Below are 23,588 nucleotides of genomic sequence, written 5' to 3' on the forward strand. Positions count from 1 at the left end.
TTTGTAAATAATTTTATTATGTGAAATAGTAGAGCATTAAGAGTGCAAATGTTAAATTGCAGAACAGGTTTCTTACGTAGTTTTTTTCGATTTATCCTTCAATTTTATTTTAATAATGTCAAGGATTGGACTGATTCGATTTGGACGTTCACGTACTGTAACTTTTATTTTAACTTTGTGATTTACATTAGAAGGATGAAATGAAGCTTACGACATGTGAATGTCCAACGAAAATGCAAATTTAATATCCTTGTTTTCTATCCTGTGTCCTCTAAATTTATTTAAATCCATACGGAGTGACATAGATATATTATTCTACCACAACAACTGCGCGCGCACGCGTGTGTGTGTGTGTGTGTGTGTGTGTGAGACTTTAACTGTAAGTGGTGCTTCTCTTATTTAGTTGATTTATTCATAATCTTATTTCTAATTTATTATTGTAACTAATTAAATAATAATGTTTTGCAGCATTTATAATTGGTTTAAAGTTTTGGAATTACATTTTCGGTCTTATATCTGAAAACAATTAAGATATATACATTACACAGATAATTTTAATGATTGCGTTCAGTATAAAAAGCAGCTTAACGATCACTTCGTACTGCATACATTATTAGATTAGAAAAAAAACTTATCTTAGATAAGGTAATTGCTAATTTTATGAACACAGCCAATACACGCAAGGTTATAATAAATGAATAAAAATTATCTTGATTATTAAGTAATCAATGATAATGCAAGGTAAGACTATTTAACTATTATTATATAATAGCTATTATAATAAACTACTTTATTAAAGATCAATTTTCTCCAAACTAAAAAGCCAATTTCTTATTGGATAGCATAGATGATTTTTGTAATTATTAAATAGTATTTTATAAATGAATATTGTGTTAGCAAAATATATTCCCAACCAGAAATAATATTAATCAATCAACGTCGATTTGATTTATTATTTCAAACGAAAACTAGATTATTTCAGAAATACAATAGCAAATAAATTTAAAATTCTTGTAAAAATAAATATGATATACTGTTTATTTCTTTATTAATAACTTATTAGTACACAGAATTGAATTTTCAAAAATAATATCCAAAAATAATAAATATTCAAAAATTAGATTTTGAAAAAACTGATTAGAACACATTAAAATATATATATATATATACATTAAAAATTTAATTAGATTTAGTTTCTTCTTGTTATTTAGATATAATACGATATTACACACATATATGTGTGTGTGTGTGTGTGTGTGTGTGTGTGTGTGTGTGTGTGTGTGTGTGTGTATGAATATATAAAAAGATAAAAAGAGCAAGAGCATATAATTATTCGATCATATTATTAATACAGATTAATATGAGAATTTTTTTTGCCAATTGATAACCATGCTAATACAGGCCATTTCTTTACAAACCATAGTGTAAATAAAAGCACGTATTTATAATAAGTTCTTACTATTGCTCCGATATACGGTACAACTGAAACAAAAAAATAAATTAGCAGATAATACTGAGAACATGATATGTGTTTATACAGGGTCCGGCAAAATGATCTCCCACATTTTAATCTTTAATAAAAACTCCATTAATGCTATTTAGATTTTATTTTTATTAACTGAAAATTTATGCTATGCCATTTGTTTTTATTGAGTTTTGAAAATTACAAAGTCCAAGTGGCGACCATTTTTTTCGATACACATTCGAAACTGATTTCTAAAAGTTTCCATCACTCGAGCAATAATTTGAGGCGATTATTATTCCTGTAATTTCTTGGCGTATTGCTGCTTTCAATTCGTCAATGGTTCGGGGGTGGTGTTAAAAAATCTTCGCTTTCAGGTAGCCCCAAAGGAAAAAGTCGCATGGGGCAAGATCGGGTGAACGCGCAGGCCACCCAACGTCTCCACGTAACGAGATTACGCGTCCTGGAAACATTTCCCTTAAAACGTCCATTGTCCTTCTTGCCGTATGAGCCGTAGCTCCATCCTGTTAAAACCACACATCCGAATGTTCAAGTTCTCTAAGTTTTGGTCACCCGATCTTGCCCCATGCGACTTTTTCCTTTGGGGCTACCTGAAAGCGAAGGTTTTTCAACACCATCCCCGAACCATTGACGAATTGAAAGCAGCAATACGCCAAGAAATTACAGGAATATCGCCTCAAATTATTGCTCGAGTGATGGAAACTTTTAGAAATCAGCTTCGAATGTGTATCGAAAAAAATGGTCGCCACTTGGACTCTGTAATTTTCAAAATTCAATAAAAATAAATGGCAAAGCATAAATTTTCAGTTAATAAAAATAAAATTTAAATAGCATTTACAATGGCGTTTTTATTAAAGATTAAAATGTGGGAGATCATTTTGCCTGTATAATACTTACGGCAAAGGTAAATTATGAAATCGCGAAATTTTGCATTAAATCGACTGTACCAACCAAGTGATTTATTATCTGAAATATTAATAATTTTTTTATTGAATATGTACTTTTTTGCATGACAACTTTACTTTTTTTATATAACTGTACTTTTTTTATATAAGTGTACTTTTTTTTATCAAATAATGATTATTTACAAAATAAAATCAGATTAGTAATTTAAATCAAAAGCGTTTATTATAACTGTTGTAATTTACGGTTATTTTTCTGCCATACAATATAAAAATGAAACTTTAAAATACAGAAAATATTGTAACCGAATAATTAATATTGTAATAATGTTAATATATTTTTGTATGGTTGTGAAACTTTTTAAGAAACTTTATTACTTAATATCAATATTTGCTTAATCTTAAAATAATGCTTATTAATAAATATTGATAATAATACAATAACTTGCATTAAAGATATAAGTAATAATTTAGTTTTATGAAAATTACATATATATATTAATTTATTTTTGTCATCTTACAAAAATTTAGAATTTATATGATTTATTCAATTCACAGACAAATAAAATCGTGAAAAATCAGTTTTTTTAATAAAATAAATATTAAAAAATTAGATTACAAGAATAAAATTAATATACACTCATCAGTTAAAAGGCTGCAATACTTTTTTTTAATGGGGTTTTGGAACCCATCAGCCTTGTAGCATTCTTGAACGTAAATGGTTAGATTCATAAGAACCAATCGCTCAAGAAGCAAATTAAATTCCGAAATCTACCAAAAAAAAGTGTTGTAACCTTTTAACTGATGAGTATATATAACTTCTATACAAATAAATTATTACTTATACCCTTTTTAAAGTATAATTTTTTTAATAAGTAAAAAGTAATTTTACTTAATCAGAATCAGATATATTAAATACATTTAAATAATTACAATAATTAAAATAAAAATACACTCACATTTTATACCATGCAGCTGATAGGTAAATTTTAGAAAAGCATGTTTATCTATAGTTACATCCATATACCATAATCCATCTAATATGGCTGATGCTATATCATAGAATTGCAATGGAGCATTAATCAAATATTGTGTCAAAACATTGTTAACTTTTTGACATAATTCACGAGTTTCTGCTACAGTTTTGCGACATAGATTTAATCTGTAAATAATGACAAATAATTATTAAAACTTATGAAGAATTATAGAATTTATAATATATATACATATATATATAAAAATATATATATATATATATATATATTCACCAATTTGATTAGCTATATTAAAAATTATATAATAATAATGAAAAATTGTATTTATACACGTTGATTTTTTTTTAAATAAAATGTACTTTTGACATTTATTACCGATCGGGAATTTCCAACATATGACCTGTCACACGCCAGAAATGATTAAGTGCTTCTTCTTCTTGTGGTTTAATGGACAAACCGATCGATTTTGGAGTCATTAATATATATCCTATAAAAGCGAATTGTGTGATTGCCATATCTCGTTTGTAAATTCCTCCGACACCAGCGTTCTCTGATCTCCTACTACTCATCTTATGTTTTCGATGAATTACGTTTAATGTTTTGTACAAGCTAATAAAATATAAAAATACAAAACTTTGTGTAAATATTAAATACTTTTTTTTCATAATATTAGTGTTTTAAAGAAATTTTAGTAAGAAATTTTGTAATATTTTGATGTAGAAATAAAATTAAGGAATAAATTTGAGTAATTATATAGTTATAGAAGGTAAGAAAAATGGCAATTAAGCGGAATCAGATTATAGCTCTTGTAAACATTATATATACATATATATATATAATATATATAATACACATATATATGTATATATATATATATATATATATATGCATTAGATTATAAGAGTTAAATAGTTTTTATTTCTTCAATTCATGTTTATCAATGCCTATATAGGTATATGTATTGATAAACATTAATTATATGAATTGAAGAAATAAAAAATATTTAACTCTTTAAAGAATTATATCTCAAATAGCAATAAAAATCGAAAGAATCCTGCATTATATTCCCATACTTCATAAGGCGAAGAGCCTTATATTCGCGAAAGACACATATCTTCATAGAAAGTACCTATAGATGCAAAACATATAAAAACATATAAAAGACTTTGATAAAACTTACTCAGAGTTTGGATCGTTTGGATCACATGTATACAGCTTGTACATATGTATCAGAGTTTGGGTATATCGGCTGAAAGTCACGCAAGGCATACTGTTTTTTTGTGTGTATACGAGTACCTATTAAAAATCCACAAAATGCATTTTTAATCATTCGATTAATAAACAATGTTTTATTAATTTTTTTTTCAAATCATTGAATTCTATTGTATAATACAAAAATAATTAAAAATATTCTGTGATATCCTATCTTAATATTAATATTAATATTCTATCTTAATATTAGAATTATTATAATATGATTGTGAAAAAAGTCTGAAAATATCTTTTTCATTATACAAAGGAAATTATTTACAACTATTTTTATTATTTGACAAATTTATATATATATATGTACAGTTTCTTGTGTTTATAAATGATTTAATTATAAAAAATAAATTTTCTTACTCTTAATGTTTCCGGGACTACTATTATTGCAATAAGTCCAGCAATACTCGCTTGCACCATTGATATTAAGTTTTGCTTATAATAATTTTGAGCTCTGAAATAAAAATATGCAATTTGCGTCTAATATAAATGTTATTGAAATTTTACTGCTGGTAATGTATTATTAATGCAATTATTGTCCAAATAGTTTAGAAATTTCTGTAATTTGTATTGAAATTTTATAAATAATTTCTCCAAGTATTATTTGATATTGCATGTGTATTTGTCATAAAAATATAGCATTGTGCTTGAATAATATATAATAATGTTATATTTATTTTATATTCATTATCACTATGATTGACTAGTTGATTTTTTTCGGGTATAATTAACACAAAGAATTTTTAGTTATCGTGGATCACATTACATTAACATTATTACTCATTACTTTGCAGTTTCAACACTTGATATTACTTTTTCTTTTGAATACTTACTTTTTAAATAATTTTTCATTATACCAATGTGGAAGATTATTGGGCGTTACATTCATAAAATTTGGGTTAATTATATTATCATCACTCAACAATAATTCAAAATGTTCATCTACCGTCGGTGTTTGAACTGCAATTATATGTAAATATTAATTTCGAATAATTTCCCCGTATATAATGCTATAATTTGGATTTAATGATATGTTTTTTTCGTTTATTTTCTATTTATTTATTTAATTTGATACGATTACAATGTACACTACATGTATATATTTTTTTTATTAAATGTATAGTTAAAAATATGAAAAGAAAGAGCATAAAGAACCACAGCACAAGATGTAGTTAGTGATATTTAATCTCCTCTCTCGCACTTAATAAATAATTCTAGAACTTTCTAAACTTGACTCATGGATATAAATAGCGGAAAAATATGTGATACGACTAATAACAACACATACTGTCACGACAAATTTCTATCTGTGAAATGAGTATACTTGTAATTCATCGATTATTTTATTGTAAAACAGGTAATGTTTTCTTTGTTTTATACTCCGTTTTAAAAGATATTAATAATAAAATAAATTATTGTAAATTAGAATCTGAAAATTCTCGTTCTACACTTTTTACTACATGACTTCTGACGTTCTAATATTATTATATGAAGCAGCGTCGCTTTGATGCAAACACGATCTTTACAATTATAACACACGAGGGTTGAATTTAATTCCAACTTGATGTAACTCTGTGTCTTAAGAATATTATCAATTTTATTGAAGATGGCCAGATTGTGGCCGAAACGTTTAATGTTTTTATTGTAATTCGTAATGCAAGAATAATTAAATATCACTAACTACATCTTGTGCTGTGGTTCTTTATGCTCTTTCTTTTCATATTTTTGAAATTATAATCACATTCATTTTTTACATTTTTAAATGTATAGTATTTTCATTACTAATTATTATCTAACTATTATCTTTTATATCTCTTCAATTCTAACCTACAACTATGAAAATTAAATCTAAGTTCTAAAGCGTCCTGTTAAAATATTGCAGAATACAAATGAACTATTCCTTGAACGGCAATTAATAGAGCAAGGTTCAAAATTTTTTGACCTATGATTTAAAACCTAACATTATTCGTATAAATTATACAATTGTCTAAAAATTTTCACTTCCTTTCAGATCTAAATGACCTGTTGCTGTAATCGAGAGTTAAATTTTATAATTTAATTCTACTTTATAATTTAACTTTACAGCTTTAATATTCATGGTAATGTAACAATTACAACATAACAATTTTCTTTGTCGATAGGTACTTACTATCATCAATATGCTTTTCCTCCATCTCTGGTGCGATTTGATTTAAGTTGGAATTAAATGGTCACATACACACAACAATATATTACCTTTTCTAACTTAATAATAAATTTTATAACAAAAAAATTTTTTCTTTGAATTGTAAAGTCAAAGAAGTATTTTTAAACACTTTGCACGATAATGTAATATTGCAAAAATGCAATTCGTTTGTAAATAATAAAGATACGACACGATATCTTTGCTTCGGTATATATATTTGCTTCGACAATTCGGCAAGAATGTTGCAGATTATTCTCTGTTACACGATTTATATAGTTCCCAAATCATAATTTTTTGGACCAACGGATATTATTTTTACTAATATGATGAAATTCAAATTTTTTTTTCTTAAAATTCAACCGAACGTTTTACACAATAATATGATATTGCAAAAATACAAGTCATTCGTCATAAAATAATGAAATGCAAGATATATGCAGTAGTTCTGTTCACTTTAAGAGTTCACAATGAAATTGCAAATACTCTCTGTCACATGAGATTTATTGAGTTTACAAATCAGTATATATATTTATGGCACAACTAAGGGAATAATATTTTTTTCCGTTCTGAGAAAATATTGATCATAGACTCGAACATCATCCAATACTTGATATTGTTAAGACTATCATATAAATGTTTTGTTTGTTGTTACATAAAATATTCTGGTTTATAAGTGATTGTTACAGATTGGATTTTCCATGTTTTGTCTAAAGAATTCAAATGTCATTGAAGTGAGTCATGAAATTGTTTTATATGCCCTCGTTCCATCTCACAAACATTTCTGATCTTACTGCTATTAATATTAGTAGTAAAAAGAAATCCATTATTTTTCCAATAGACTAGAATAGGCTTTAGTAATCTATATCTCGTCTACGCGTGATAATATAATAATGTTACTCGAGAGTTAAACTTAAAAGAAGTTGTGTACGGGTGCGTGTGTGTGTGTGTATATGTGTGTATTTAAAAATCCAAAAAATAAAAACAATACCTAAAAATAATAAGCCTATTCAATGATAATTATTAAAAAAACAATTATTATATAAAAAATTACGATGTTAAAAATGAGATTCTTTCACAAATAAGTGTGAATAATGCGTTGCAATAAATTTTTGTTTCTCATTAATTCTACAACGCAATATCTGAACACCAAATAAGAAGAATTCTCTTTAAAAGAGATAGATCATTAAAAGAAATGCAGCTTTAATAAACTAATGAGCGCTATTTGGTTAGATTTATATACATATTGATTAGATAATCTATTTTCTATATTTAATTAATATATGTTCTGTATAATTGTACATTACTTTCTAAAAGTGAATGAGCGCATTATTGCTGACTTACACTGTTAAATGTATAGTGTCAAATTTAACTTAATATAAGTCCACTGCTCTTACTAAATATATCATTATTTTATACTAAAACAATAATTATATTTGACATTATCGTGTCAATTTGATCACTATGTAGTGTCAAATTGATATTATATAATGTCAAATATAAATAATATTGTTTGAGTATAAAATAACGATAATAATTAAGTGCTATTTGTTTTAATTAAAAAAACATTTTTTTTTAAACTGTTTAGTTTGTAAGTCTTTGCTTTTGTTTTTTATTTTTTATCCTTTTATTATATTCTTTTTATCATATGATTTTAGTTTTTAATTGCATTTTAGTTTTTATTTTTTTATTTTTCATCATTGCAAATTTTAATGTTTACATGATGGCCAATGATAAATGTAAATATCCACAACACACATTTTTAAGGAACGTTCTAAAAATGTTCAAGGACATCTGTCTGTTCTAAAGACGTTTCCAGGATGTTTCTCGGATAAAGTGTGCTCTATGGACTTGTAATAATCATGATTTAATAAATAATACAATAAAATTTATTAATAGCTTTGTCCAAGCACTTGATATGCGTACCAAGTAAATATTCATACTAAATTAATTTAATAAACGATATTACATAAGGCGTATCTAATTGTTACAATACACATTAAAAAGATGTATTAAACTATAATAGTATGTACATTTAATATATATACAGGATATCTCAAACTTTTTGATACATCGTTTGTGAGCAAATAGATCTTCGAATTAAATTGAATAAAAAAATTCTATATAATTTTGCAATTTTCGCAATAATTAACGAGATGTTAATTTTTAAAGTTTGAAAAAGCGAACGTAAAATCGATGTATAAAACAAGATTTCTTTCAAAGTTCTTTACGAATTATCTTAAGCCTATTCTATGTACTTTTTGTTTCCTCTTTTTTGTTTTTGCTAGCTATTTTTTACATCTTGTTTTTTTGCTCCTTATCCTTAGGTTTTTTTGTTTCATGTCGTCCGAGATAAAAGTTAAGGAACTTCGAAAAAAACAAGAAATACAATTGAAGCAAGAAATATAATTGTCGATAAAACGGTTGCAAAAGAGAAAAAAGTAAAAAGTAAAAAGAAACAGGAAACAAAGAACACATTGTAGAATAGGCTTTAAAGATGCTTCTTGAAGAACTCTTAAAGATATTTTAAAATTGTTTCGTGTGTCAATCTTTTACATTCTGCTCATTGTAATTAAAAAAAAATTGCGAAAATGGTAAAAGACTTTCCGACTCAATTTAATTCATTCTACCTATCTATAAGTGATATGTTAAGAAATGTATAAAACGTATTATATATGTTGTAAGATATTCAAAGGTCGGATGTTTGGACTTTATCTCAATAAAAGAAAAATATTCTTTTGAATAAAAAACTACATAAATTGATTCTTACGTAATCATATTGCGTAAATTTTTTATGAAGTTTCATAGTGATTTGTATAAAAGTGATATTATTGCATTACTTGATGTAAATAATACTTATAATTTTATTCAAATTTAATTAGAATATAGTTTACTTAAGTAAATTTATACACACATATTTTAAAATACGTTATGATTTTTTATTGAACATACGTATAATATTAATATATTGTTTTTAAACACAAACCTTCCTTCTTTTGTAAAAACGCATACATAAATTTAAATTTAATATTAATATTCTATGAAATAAAAAAATAAATAATACTTATATTGACATGTTACCTAAATTATTATGAAAAATCTTATTACATTTTCGTGTAGATTCAGTATTTGTTGTATGACCAGCAGACTTAATTAGAAATGAGTCGAAATTTTTATTACTTAAATTGTGATCTATTGGCTCAACTCCTTTACGATATCTTCGTTTATAAGTCGATGATTTGTATGTTTTTCGTTTCTTATGGATATCATGAAATATTTCGCGAATCGATCGCGAATTAGATACTTGTTTCAACTCATAGAAAAATACTATTGTAGATGCAAGAAGTCCAACAATGAGTACTAAAAATCCAACACCTAATGGTGTCAGCCCAAGGCGTCTATAAATTCCATCAAGACCATCGTGCTCCTTGACAACTTCACGAAGATTAAAATTAATTCTTCGGTGCATAACATTATTAAGATGAAAGAGGGCGATACCACTTTCCCTTAACCAAAGCATTACCTAAAAAATAAGTAAATGTTTAAATGAGAAAAAATATTTCGCTGACATGATATCTTCATAACACATGTCCACTTTTATTAACGTAGATTTAAATTTTAATCTCGATTTAATTTTATCTTTCTCTAATTCTTATAACTAGAAAAGAATAAAAATAAGTTAAACTGAACTAAAGTTAATTTACACTGACAGAAACTAACAATAGTTTTTTATAAGTTTTATTTGTCGAAATAAAAAAAGATTATAAATAATTTGATTTTTACTTCGAATTACTGATTATTATAATTTTATTCATACAATTTTATTATAATTTTGATTATTATAATTTTGTACTACTTAACATATTTAATCACTGTCTGTTAACATTAAATATATAATATGTTTGTATTAATCTCTTATAAAATCAATCTTAAATATTCTGATAAAGAAAATAATTTTAAATTTAGCTATAAACAATATATTTTTACAATATTTTGTAAATAACAGATATAAGAATAACAATTAAATGTATGATTGTCATATTACCATGTCAATAGGTTGTAATAGCCACGATTGAACCACAAACGACGAATAATAATTGCCTGTGCTTTCTTTCATGAGTCTATAATTCTTACAAACACAGTTTACGGTTTATTTTGGTTATTTTTAATGTTTGAAATAAACGCATTCTTGCTTCTTACTTTAATATATTCGTTGAAGATATCATCTTCAGGAAAGAAGATTGAGTCTATGACAAATCCGTAAATTGCAAATTTACGCTGTTTGATTAATGTATGTATGTGTGCCTCTTGACTTTTCACAGATATATATCTCAACGACAACTGACTCGCGTAAATATCCTAAAATCATGTATGTTTATCATGTTGTTAGTAAGAAAAATGACCGTTTGTATGAATATAAATTTTACTTACATCCAAGTCAAAGTAGTCAGGCCAATATGGTTCTGGACCTTTATGACCCCATAATAAATCAGCTTCGAGAAATTGACGTATCGTATCGATTCTATAAACAATAAATATAATACGATTTAGATATTTTTTACTCTGAATATAAATAAAAAACGATCCTCTTTAATAAAAAGAAAAAAGATTCTCCTTAATAAAGAGAAGTTAGTGTATGTGACAAATAATTGTTCATTAATCAATTAAATTATAATAATAAACACATATAAAAAATAAGAGCATAAAAAACCACAGCACAAGTTATAGTTTGTGATATTTAATTATTATTACATTAATTAAAACATTAAACGTTTCGGCCACAATCTGGCCATCTTCAGTAATTCAATAATATTCTTAAAACGCAGAGTTACATCTAGTTGACATTAAATTCAACAGTCGAGAGTTGTAATTAAATAAACATGTTCTTTTATATGTGAAGATGCTTCATACAGTAATGTTACACCGTCAATTGTCATATCAAGAAAAGTGTAGAACAAGAATTTCCAGATTCTAAATAAAATTGTATATATTAAAATCTTCTAGTCGGAATATAAAGAAATAGAATCATTGTTTTACAAAAAAACCAAACGATGACTCTCGAGTATTTCTTTTACCTAATTTAATTACAACTCTCGACTGTTGAATTTAATGTCAACTAGATGTAACTCTGCGTTTTAAGAATATTATTGAATTACTGAAGATGGCCAGATTGTGGCCGAAACTTTTAATGTTTTAATTAATGTAATAATAATTAAATATCACAAACTATAACTATTGTGCTGTGGTTTTTTATGCTCTTATTTTTTATATGTGTTAATATTAGAACCACGTTAGTTTCAAGATATAATAATAAAGTTTAGAGATAACACACACACACACACACGCACGCACGCACGCATAAATAGTCGTTACCTGTCTTCATATTCCGAATTCGTAAGTCTTGCTGCAAGACTGCTGCAGTATGCAGTTACCAGTAGAAATCCTGCAGTTTGCCATAAATGCAATTCGAATCTAGCATTGACAGTGTTTCGAGGCATCCACGTGCCCACTAAACGACCGATCAGTTCCGTAATCGTGAAAAAAATGCTCCGAAAACCTAAGAGAATATATTTCAATTAACATTTTGTTTTTTACAAATCGTATATTTTATCTAGACAGTATTATATCATAGCATGCAATTATAAAATTAATTTATTATTGCTTTATTATCTTATAAAAATAGAAAAGTTGCAGATAAAGAAAAAAACTGTTGAATAAAGTATATAACTTTTTATGTCATACAAACATTATTATACGAGTTATAGTCGCAGTTATTAAATCTAATCTTAAAATCTCTTATTTTAAACATGTGCATGAAACAGTTAAAAACAGTAATTGTGATTTGGTTAATCAAATTGATAGCACATTTAGAAAGTTTGCATTTATAAAAAAATTTTAATGACATGCTTTGTTTTTTTATCTTACAGTGTAAACGATATTTCTAACTTACGTTTCGGAAATTTTGGATCGACTTTAGCTCGTACATACATATACATGCTCTTAACAATCAACATGATTAACACAAGTATCCAGCTACCCATCGAGAAAGGTCTCATGAGCGCCCAGAAATTGGTGATTGGTTGCGGTCGCGGTACCAAAAATTGCGTTAACATTTGGACCCACGGTGTGGACATATTCACGAATTCGTAGTGATTCGGTGTTAATCGGACATTTCCAAATGCTAAATCAATCTTTATGTAAGAGTAGAAATTATTATTTTAAATTATTATACTTTATTTGAATTTAAAAGAATCTAATATTTAATTTTTTAGGCAAAAGAAAATTTCTATAATATTTGAAGCATTTTTTCTTTTACATTTAAAATATGAGGAATGTTCAGATTATATTAAAAACAAATTTCAATTAATGTAATAATTATAAAGAATAAAATATTATTACAGTTTTTATAATTAAAGTTTACAATATTTCGACAATATCACTTTATTAGAATTTACATTACTTTAACTCCAATAATTATACCTTTTTCTCTAGTACAAGTTGAATAACGCCGCCATTCCACTCTGTACTATTTATGCGTCGACCGTATCTAAAATAATTAGTTCATTTCTAAGATTAATATTTGCCATGTATTAATATAATGAAATACGTAGAGTTACCTGTATTTTCCTTTTAGCTTTCGTATTGTCCAAGTAAAATTTAATTTCTCCGCCATAACCAAAAATATTTTCATTTCTATTCCATCCTTTTCATTATCTGTAAAATATGTAAATATGTTATTGTATCACTATTTTGTTTTTATAATTATTTAGTTTTTCGTGATTTTTTCAGATTTATTTAATAACTACATATATACATATAAAACTATCTCAAAGATTGTTGCAATAATTAAAGCTGATAAGATTAATTTTAAGTTTAAATAATTTTATTCACCGCTATTTGCTAGGAAAACTTCTTCTTCCACGCCGTCAATTACTTTTTTTATTGTTTTATTAAGATAGGAAAAAGGTGGCTGATAAAAAGTACATACTTGCAATTCTCTACCTTTCATATCAACGATATTGAATTCAGACATCAATTCTTCGTAACTATGATATACATTCAAAGCACATAATATATTTGTTTACATACATTTTATTAATATAAAAAAAAACAGAATAATATTAATATAACAAATTGATAATTTATATTATAAATATATAAAATGGTTATAAAAATTGTACCTATGTACTTTTAAAAAAAATCTAGGTTTCAAATAATTTTCTGACAAAGTCCAAATTCCGGATCTTGAAACGATATTTGCGTTGGAATTTCCAAATAAGGAGACATTAAAAAGCTTCGAAGTATTTTTTAATTCATCATTGATAATAATAAGAATTTCTGTCGTTGAAATGGATGAAGGCACACTGTGGAAAAAATATATGTATTTACATAAAAATTTTAGATAATATTATTCGATATTCTTAATAGTCATGTGTTATTTCATATTGATCTTTCATTTGTGTTCTACATTTTATATATTATTTTAAATTTAATTGTATTTTTTCTATATTATTATCATATAAAAGATTAAGATTTATAATATATCTAGATTTATAATATATTTGTGTTTTATTTTACAATCGCATAGCATTTTCTGTTTCTCCATCCGTCAGTCCCAATAAGAAATATCCTTGACAGTCATAGAGTCTTTCGTGCAAAACATATTCGTGCGGGTAAATATTGATAAATTGATGAAGTAATGTGTCCACATCATAAATCAATTCTAAAAGATAATTTACTTATAGGCTGCACATTACTTTTGTGAAATAATGGAAATACGAACCATTTAAAAAAATATTGCAACATTTAGAGTAAAGAAATGATTTCTTGATAATTGTCGTAAAATTTTCTGTGGAAATCCAGGATTCCATTTTGGAATTCTTCATAATATTTATCTTGTCAGTTAATACCGGAATAATGATGAGTAATAAAACTCCAAACATTGAATTCACTTTCATGGTAATTAATTGTTCATTGTAAAAAAATTGTTAGAATTTAACAGTACAATCTTTAACAAATATTCTTTAATCATAATCCTTTAACGATAATTAATCATGATATAAGTCATGGTATTAATAATGGTAATAAATGCAATAAATAATTATGCATGTTTTAAAGTATCAAGACAGAAATGAAAAGTATCTCTATAAATAAAAATGATTGTTGCGTGTATACTACATTTTAATTTTCAATCTAACTTAACAGCATTGCTTTTTTAATTTCTCAGAATACAAAACTATTATAATGACATTAATGTATTATATAAGAGTTTTTTTTAATAAGAATTCAATTTCAAATTAACTTTTTTATTAAGGATATGTATAACTGAAAAAAAATTCTTTTGCTTATTAGAATGTTAAGTAGTAATAGTGTTATTAATAAATTGATATTAAATTGATTTAAATATACTTTTAAAAAATGAAATCAATTAATTAATTATAAGTCAACTTACTCGATTATCGTTATAAGTTTTTCAGTTTTTATACAGATAATATTATGCACAACAACTAGTAACACGTAACAACGAGTAAGTCTGATATGAGAATGAAAGTCGACTTGGTAGATTACCTGAAATGAAATTGCATGTGAGATGATGTCTGTACGAACGTACTTATACGTGCAGTCCCCGTTGTAGTATTGCGTACATATGAGACACTCGGGGGTGCAATTTGACAGCAGATAACTACCTCGATGGCAATCTTTGAATAAACATGTAGCTAGACCAACATAGCTGATATAAGTATAATTACGCGGTGGATAAAGAAACATTTGCTCAATTATCCGCTGCAATGTTGCTTATGACGTTTAATTAGTGATCTATAAAAAATTTACTGATAACATACCTCGTAACGACAGTAACGAAGCTAAACATATAGTGAATTCATTACTATCTTGATAAAACAAGGATTGTCTAACAAGTTAAAATGTCCTTGGTTCTACTGATCTACATAAAGATACTTGATGTTCAGTCTTTACGTATAGCAGTAAAATATGCCGTTCAATAAAATGTGCATCAACATTACTCTAACAAATATTTTTAATTTCAAATATTTACAATAATACATTTACATGTTGTTAAATTTCGGTAAAATAAGTTACGTGCATAGTTATTTATCAATATTTAACAATATCGAAGATATTGAGAGAAAATTTTCTTCTAAATAATTGTTTAATAATTAATTAAAAAATGTCGAAATTAAATTAATTATATAAAATTAATTAATTAACATTATTAATAACATTCACACAATTAATTCTAATAGCACTTAATTAAATATTCAACAAAAATGTTTGATATTATAAATAGATTTGTGTTTGATTGTCATCAGATTGCAACTTGCAGAGACATATTTTTATTATCGTAATGCTCGATCGAAAAAAGAATTCATTTAATGTCGTTTCATTTTATAAGTTATAAAAGAAGAGGAACTATAAAACAATGTTAACAACTTCTTAGTATATGTCATAGAACAGTCATTTATAACAATAAAAAATAAAACACGCAAGCTATTGATAAATACTTTTTGACTGAAAGAAAAATATACAGAGTTCAATAGAAGTATAGACATGATAACGATAACAATTTTTATATTTTGACGTATTTATGACATCGTAAATAATAATGATGTATTACTGGAATATTAATATTCATTATTATGTTCTTAATCGCTGTACAAACAAAATAATCTCTACTGACTACACTGAAAAAAAAGTTGTTAACTAAAAAAGTTGTTGACTAAATGCGTTTAGTTTGTAATGATTAAATGAATTATTTAGTTTAAATATTTATATATTTAGAGTAATAAAATCTTGTAATTTAAAACTGTTATTTGTTATTTGTTTGAATTAACAAATATTTGCTTAACAGTCCGTGACCGCTACATTTAGTTATCACATAGAATCAACTAATATTTTTGTGAAATAACAACTTTTTTTCTGATTGTAATGGCCATGAATTAATGATTTGCAAAAAAAGATACGAGACCAGTGGATAGTTTTACGAACTTCAAATAAGTAGCCCGTAATAATCATGGGAAAAATTAATTTGTTAATTATTCTTTTAATTATAATTTTTATTTTAAAGTAATTAATAAAAAATATATTATGATTATTATTTCATGAGATTAGAGAAAAGTTGATCGTTTGAAGTAATTTATCTTTTTAACGAGAGAATGATAGATGAGCAAATTACGAAGAATTCATTCATATTACCCGCCTTTAAAACATCATTCGTTATCCATTCTTATCAAGTTGTGTAATGTATTTTTATGCTAAATCATACATGAGACGTCGCTGCTGTCGTCTTTTCGTGCCATCGGCAGTGTTCTTTTACAACCTAAAATATGTTTCTGTTTTTCTCTGCGGAAAATTTATCTTTTAACAATTCTTTTGTTTAACACACACAAACGCATACTAATGAGCAGCTGATTGCGTTCTCGAAACAACTTTTCGACGTATTTGAACTAAACGACATAAATATTAGTATGTTCTTTGCTCACAGCATGATATTTATTTGTTGACTTTTATAATTCATTGTTTTTATCAAGTGCCCAAGATGAGTGTTTTCATGATACTTACAAAATTATCCATCAGCATGACAGCAGGTAATATTTTTACTTATTTAATTTTTTTTAATTATTTGAAATCAATTCATTGAAATGATCTTAATATGATTATTATTAAGCATAAATGAAGATCTCAACATTTTTAATGCTAAAATATTTTATCTGATCATTAAATGTCTGTGAAATTTGTATTTATATAATTATATAAGGGAAAAAGTAACTTGAGGATTGTTGAAAAAAATTGAATCGTTTATTAAAGAATATTTTTGTTCTTTTATATATGTGACAAGAGAATATTTAAAAAAATTATTTACTAAGGAATATTTTTGCTTATTAAAGAATATTTTTGTTCTTACATATATGTTACGAAAGAATATTCAAAAACAGAATATTGTTACGAAAGAATATTTAAAAAATATTCAAAAACGTTATATTTATTAAAATGAATGTGCGTGCGCGCGCGCGGTGTGTGTGTGTGTGTGTGTGCGTGCGTGCGCGCACGTGTGATTTTTTGTCACATTGAGATAAAAATTGATGTTGATGTTCGATCAAAAAAAAATTTCCTGATGGATTTTTTCTTGTGATTTTATAATAATATAAATGCAAGTTTTACAGACATTTTAATAATCAGATTTAGCATTTAAAATGTTGAGATCGTTACTTACTATAATAATTATATAACAGCTAGCTTGATCTCTCAGTCTTGTAACACCATACACATTTTTTCCGCAACCATAATCATAAGATGCATAGTAAAAATTAGCCAATTACAATAAAAAATTATCAAAAATTTTTAGCTGATTAGCTAATTCTTATACGGTACGTCTTACAATTATTGTTGCGAAAAATATATGTGACTATCCTTATTACTGTGAAATTATTGGTCCCTTTTACACCGTTAAATCGATTAGTACGCGTATCAGATTGGTACGGATTAAATATTTGATACGTCCTTATTTATACTGATCTGTTTCAGAACGGATCAGATTAGGTGACCTGATGTTTTCACTGCTTTTCAAGATATAAAACCTCTAATTTTAACTTTAAAAGCAGTGACGAATTTTAGTATACGATCTAAAACGAACCAAGCGTTTACACCTGAAATTCTTTGATACCATTTGATATGCGTACCAGCTCTCGTATTCGTGATTTAGAAGTATCAGAATAAAATAATCCGCCAGTGTTTATATTAAGCATATAATTGCAAATGATTTGATGCGGAAATGATACATATCAAATGCTCGATGTAAATTAGGCAATTATACAATATACAAACAATATACAATTAAACAATATACAATTAAACATAATTTACATAATGAAAACGTATAAATTTCTTATTTTCTGCAAAGCAGAAACATGTTTAACATAATGTTTTATGGATCTGTAGGAACAAGATATTATTCAAAAATCGGATTCATCGGATTGGGCAATATGGGCAGTCACATGGCGAAGAACTTGCTGAAAAAGGTAACAATTCAATTTAATTAGTGAGCTGCCATTTCTTTCAACTAAATAATTCTCGTTAATAAAAGTTTTTTTCTCTTAGGATTATAAACTCATTGTATATGATATAAATAATTCAGCGATGATGAATTTAGTGGAAGCGGGAGCGAGTTGTGCGTTAAATGTGGCTGAAATATCAAGAGAAGCTGATGTTATCATCTCGATGTTACCTTCAAATCAACATGTCCTTGATGTCTATACTGGCAAGAATGGTGTGCTGAGGTAAAAAAATGAATTTTAGAAGTCAGCACTTTTTTCAAATGGTGACGTCTAAAATTGTTTTGTCAAATAAATAAATTGCAATTTACATTTAGCTGATTTGTTTTTTTTTTTTTAGTGCAGCACAAAAGGATGTTCTATTGATCGATAGCAGTACCGTGGATCCATCTGTGTCTCAATTTATTGCCTTGCAGGCTCGTGAACGTAATTTGAGATTTATCGATAGTCCTGTTTCGGGAGGTTAGTTTTATTCATGAAAAATCTAAAATGTAAATTTGGAATTACAATACACCTATTAAATGTAGATACGTATTATACTTGAATAAATTATCAACTAAAGTAAGAATTAACTGTATCAAATTATGTTAATAAAGGTGTAAATGCAGCCAAGGACGGCACTTTGACATTTATGGTAGGCGGTACGGAAATGCATTTTAATGATGCGAAATCTATTCTTGGAGCTCTGGGATCTAGAATACTACATTGCGGTGACGTAGGCATGGGACAGGCGGCTAAGCTGTGTAACAATATGTTATTAGCCATCAGTATGATTGGCACTGCTGAGGCATTCAATCTTGGGCAGAAGTGAGAAACAAATAGGATACATGTAATACACATATTGTTTTTTACATGTCAGTAATTTAATGTACATGATTTATTTTAGGCTAGGATTAAATGCTAAGACATTGGCGAACGTTGTAAATTCTAGCACGGGCAGATGTTGGTCTTCCGATCTGTATAATCCAGTTCCGGGAATTCTACCTAATGTTCCTAGTTCGAAGAACTATGAGGTAATTAAGGAAGAATGTTTTTGTGTGAGCCGCTTTTTTTCTTACATTGCAGATTCACTGAAGCAGAATTCAGGAACCCGAGGAATTAACACAATTGGCGAAGATAAATTAACATTATAACATTGCAAAATTTTCGGTCATAAAATTAATATAATTTAAAATCACTAAATTCATATAATTTATTTAGAGAGCTCTAACGAGCTTTTTATAATAAGTTGTATTGGGACCCCATACATTTTCCATAACCGTAAAACGTATTATAAGAATTAATCAATCACAGTTAAAAATTATCAAAAATGTTCAGCTCTGATAATTCTCACGGTTACGGAAAGTGTGTGCGGTAAACCTATTATATTTAAATTTTAAGTCTTAAGTTGTAAGAATTGACAATCATCTTCTTATTATATTCGTCTGTGACTAGTCAATTTCTTACAGCTTAAAACTTAAGCAATAACTTATTGTGAAATGTATGTTACAATTTATTTGAAACAAATAATTTTAGATATATATATATGTAAGAGGATATAGTTTCATTTGTTTCATTCAAATTTATTATCATCCATAATTAATTTTTTCATACTAATTTATAATGGAAATAATTACATGATTATAGTCGATATTCATAATCGAGTATAATCATATAATTATTAATCATGTAATCATGTTTTTATTTTTAACTTTCTATCGGCAATGTTAAACTTTAAAAGTTCAGTCGATTTTTTGTTTGTAATAATTAAAATATAAATTTTTATGATTATAAAAACTGTTAAAGTTTAAAAAATCATAAATATGTAAGAATTTTTTTCAGATTTTTACATAGTCCAGAACAATATAAAAATTTGTATAGAAATTCAAAGACTCAGGTTGCGGACAAAGTATGAAAATTTCACATTACCGAAGGAAGGTTAATTGTCTTAAATATAAGTCTTAAGATACCATACATATACATATAAGCCAATCAGTTGGTATATGTAGTCAATTCTTATGGGTCTATTACAATAAGCCATTAGTCATAAATCAGAAGTCAGAAGCTAAAAATTGACCAATTACAATCATCAATTTTTAGCTTTTGATTCCTGATTTATGCTTATTGTAGAAGGTTTATTATAGAAGGCCTATTATATTTAAAATTGTGTCTTATGTCTTATGTGTCATGAACACAATCAGACAGCCATATTAACATCTTCATATACTTCTTCAGAATAGCCTTGAAATAATAATGTAATAGAAATAATAATAGTAATGAAAACATAAAAAATAATTAAAGAGATAATTTTCGTTTTAGAGAAAAACAAATTTGGGAAAATTAACAAAAAAATTGCTCATACACAATTATGCATAATTTTATATTTAATTATACTCAAGTAATTTTTTTTACATTTCTTCAAACTTGATTTTTCTCTAAAATAAATAGTATAAAAATTACTCTTTTTGATTATTTTTAATGTTTTTACATTTTACTATTGTTATTTCTATTACTAAAAAATATTTTTACAAAAGAAAGAAGAATGTATGAACATGTATGATCATATTTTATATAAAATTATGTATGTTTATACATATTTATATATATTCATGCATGAAAAACTTTTTACCGGAATTTTTATTACGAGACGTCTTAAATATAGTATTTTAAGACATAAATCTGTGTGTGGCTGTCTGATTGATTTATTATATGATATCTTAAGATTATATCTAAGATGGTCTTATATATATATATATATATATATATATATATATATATAACAAACAGTTATAAATACTAGCTTTCAAAGCAAATAACAAATATATGCATGTAGGGCGGTTTCGGCACAACATTGATGGCCAAAGATCTGGGATTGGTACAATCCATCGCGACTAGAACGCAAACTGCGATTCCTCTCGGTTCCCTGGCGCATCAGATTTATACAACAATCATCGCTCAAGGATTCTCAAATAAGGATTTCAGCGTAATCTATCAATTCCTTAAAGGTAAAAATTGATAAAACTTGAAAATTTATACTATAAGCCTTATTAAATATTTTTAATGTATCGTATGAAGTAAACGATTTTTATTTGATATATTATTTACAAAATATTTGATATATTTGGTATATTTAATATATTATTTACAAAAGTTAACGTTTTTTATTCTTTATCCAACATACTTTTATATGCGATTACAAATCTCAAATATACTGCTTATTCGTTCATGTTCTGTAACCTGTAGAGGGCACTAGTCGATAGACAATGGCTATGTGGTCTATTCTGTAATGTTAACTGATACTCGACCGTTTTTATCATTGTGTACCAATTATTAACTTTAATCTCAGTTCAACTTTCTCTTCATTTTTTAATTCTTAAAACTAGAAAAAGATGAAAAGTTAATTGAACTGAGATTAAAATTAAACTACACAGCAAAAACTATTTTATAATTTTGTAATTTTTTAAATATGTCAGAAAACATAGAAGTAAAGTACAATTTAAAAAGATAATATTACGGATGTTTAATATAGCAAATATTTAAATTTAAGGTTATTTTTTTATTTATATTTCTTACAGAGATAGTAAATAACTTCCGTAAACTGTAACTTTTTTAATGAGCTTTGATAAAATACATTTAAAAATTAAAATAAAATTAGTTTTGTGATTCCAAAGATTCCAAATCAAATATAAGTAAATTACTTGCATGAACCTCTGTAGTTGTAAGTGTATAAATAATATAATTATAAAGCGATAAGATATAATTCGCAAACAATTAAAATGTACTTACCGACAATTAACTACACTTTTGATTCAAGATTCTAACTCTTTAACGCAAAAGTTAAGTACAAACTACTAAAATTTATTGTATTTTAAAAGTATTTTAAAATTATTTTCTTGTGAAATGAAATCTTCGAAATAAATTTTTTTATATTATTTCTATATATTTCTTCTTTTATTATTGTTATTAATTTATAGGTATAGTTATAAATCGATATGTTAGAACGCTATATTATCAACGTCCTCGTAGATCTAACGTAGACAATTCATTACACTGCAATTTTATAATGTACGTCGTGAGCAGCAATGACCTTATTTATATATTATACAATTTATTTTCTGTTTTATTTATTGAACAATTGTATCATATATGCAACCTCATCAACATTCCGCCCGTTAATGAGAATAACAAAAGTAAACAAATTCGTAAAATGAAGATATTTAACGTCGCTAACGTTGACTAGTGTAGTACGAATCTATTTAACTTTATATTACATTTATTATAGCTTATTTCTTTTATACGGCAAAATGTTTCTAAGATTAATAGCGTTAATTAAAATAAAGTCAAAAATTACATATATATAATTATCACAGATATCTATTATTATTAACACACGCGTATCAATTTATTTTCTCATATTTAATATTAATTATCAGTAACAATCTTTCTGAAACGTTAATTTTTACAATAAGTATATAAACGAATGTTTTATTTTATCCATGCTATCTAGGGATAATGGAGAAAAGAATATTTTATTGGGTCATCTAAAAAGTATCTGCGGTACTTTGTCACTAGATATATGACCATCCAACACACATCTAGTGACAAAAAACCGCGGATACTTTTTAGATGACCCAATATATTTTTGAAAGTTTCTTTATCGCTTTGGTGCTCTTCAGGAATACATTTTCGATGTAAATCTCGCTAAAATTAACATAA

The 23,588-nt window shown here is 26.1% G+C and overlaps 3 protein-coding genes across 3 annotated transcripts; 1 reads left to right on the forward strand and 2 right to left on the reverse strand.

The window, feature by feature from the left end:
- Window positions 1-223: 223 nt before the first annotated feature.
- On the reverse strand, window positions 224-7,044 carry LOC105148663 (uncharacterized). Its single transcript, XM_011060519.2, has 8 exons — window positions 6,793-7,044; window positions 5,477-5,603; window positions 5,004-5,097; window positions 4,561-4,676; window positions 3,756-3,989; window positions 3,345-3,547; window positions 2,381-2,449; window positions 224-1,482 (listed from the first exon to the last, which is right to left on the reverse strand). The coding sequence occupies exons 1-8, from the start codon at window positions 6,815-6,817 to the stop codon at window positions 1,346-1,348; spliced, it is 1,005 nt and encodes a 334-aa protein (XP_011058821.1). The 5' UTR covers window positions 6,818-7,044; the 3' UTR covers window positions 224-1,345.
- An 814-nt stretch (window positions 7,045-7,858) lies between these two features.
- LOC105148664 (Ionotropic receptor 76a) lies at window positions 7,859-15,489 on the reverse strand. Its single transcript, XM_011060520.2, has 13 exons — window positions 15,278-15,489; window positions 14,609-15,150; window positions 14,404-14,548; window positions 14,007-14,189; window positions 13,717-13,871; window positions 13,443-13,539; window positions 13,306-13,372; window positions 12,776-13,016; window positions 12,199-12,382; window positions 11,257-11,347; window positions 11,026-11,184; window positions 10,871-10,954; window positions 7,859-10,348 (listed from the first exon to the last, which is right to left on the reverse strand). Exons 2-13 carry the CDS (start codon window positions 14,781-14,783, stop codon window positions 9,890-9,892), a joined length of 2,040 nt encoding a protein of 679 aa, XP_011058822.2. The 5' UTR covers window positions 14,784-15,150; window positions 15,278-15,489; the 3' UTR covers window positions 7,859-9,889.
- Window positions 15,490-17,095: 1,606 nt separating this feature from the next.
- LOC105148657 (3-hydroxyisobutyrate dehydrogenase, mitochondrial) lies at window positions 17,096-22,027 on the forward strand. Its single transcript, XM_011060500.2, has 7 exons — window positions 17,096-17,429; window positions 18,781-18,860; window positions 18,940-19,118; window positions 19,234-19,355; window positions 19,490-19,700; window positions 19,780-19,906; window positions 21,706-22,027. Exons 1-7 carry the CDS (start codon window positions 17,381-17,383, stop codon window positions 21,886-21,888), a joined length of 951 nt encoding a protein of 316 aa, XP_011058802.2. The 5' UTR covers window positions 17,096-17,380; the 3' UTR covers window positions 21,889-22,027.
- Window positions 22,028-23,588: the final 1,561 nt, after the last annotated feature.

This window comes from Acromyrmex echinatior, chromosome 2, assembly GCF_024713525.1.
Source record: "Acromyrmex echinatior isolate Ae372 chromosome 2, ASM2471352v2, whole genome shotgun sequence".
Taxonomy (NCBI): domain Eukaryota; kingdom Metazoa; phylum Arthropoda; class Insecta; order Hymenoptera; family Formicidae; genus Acromyrmex; species Acromyrmex echinatior.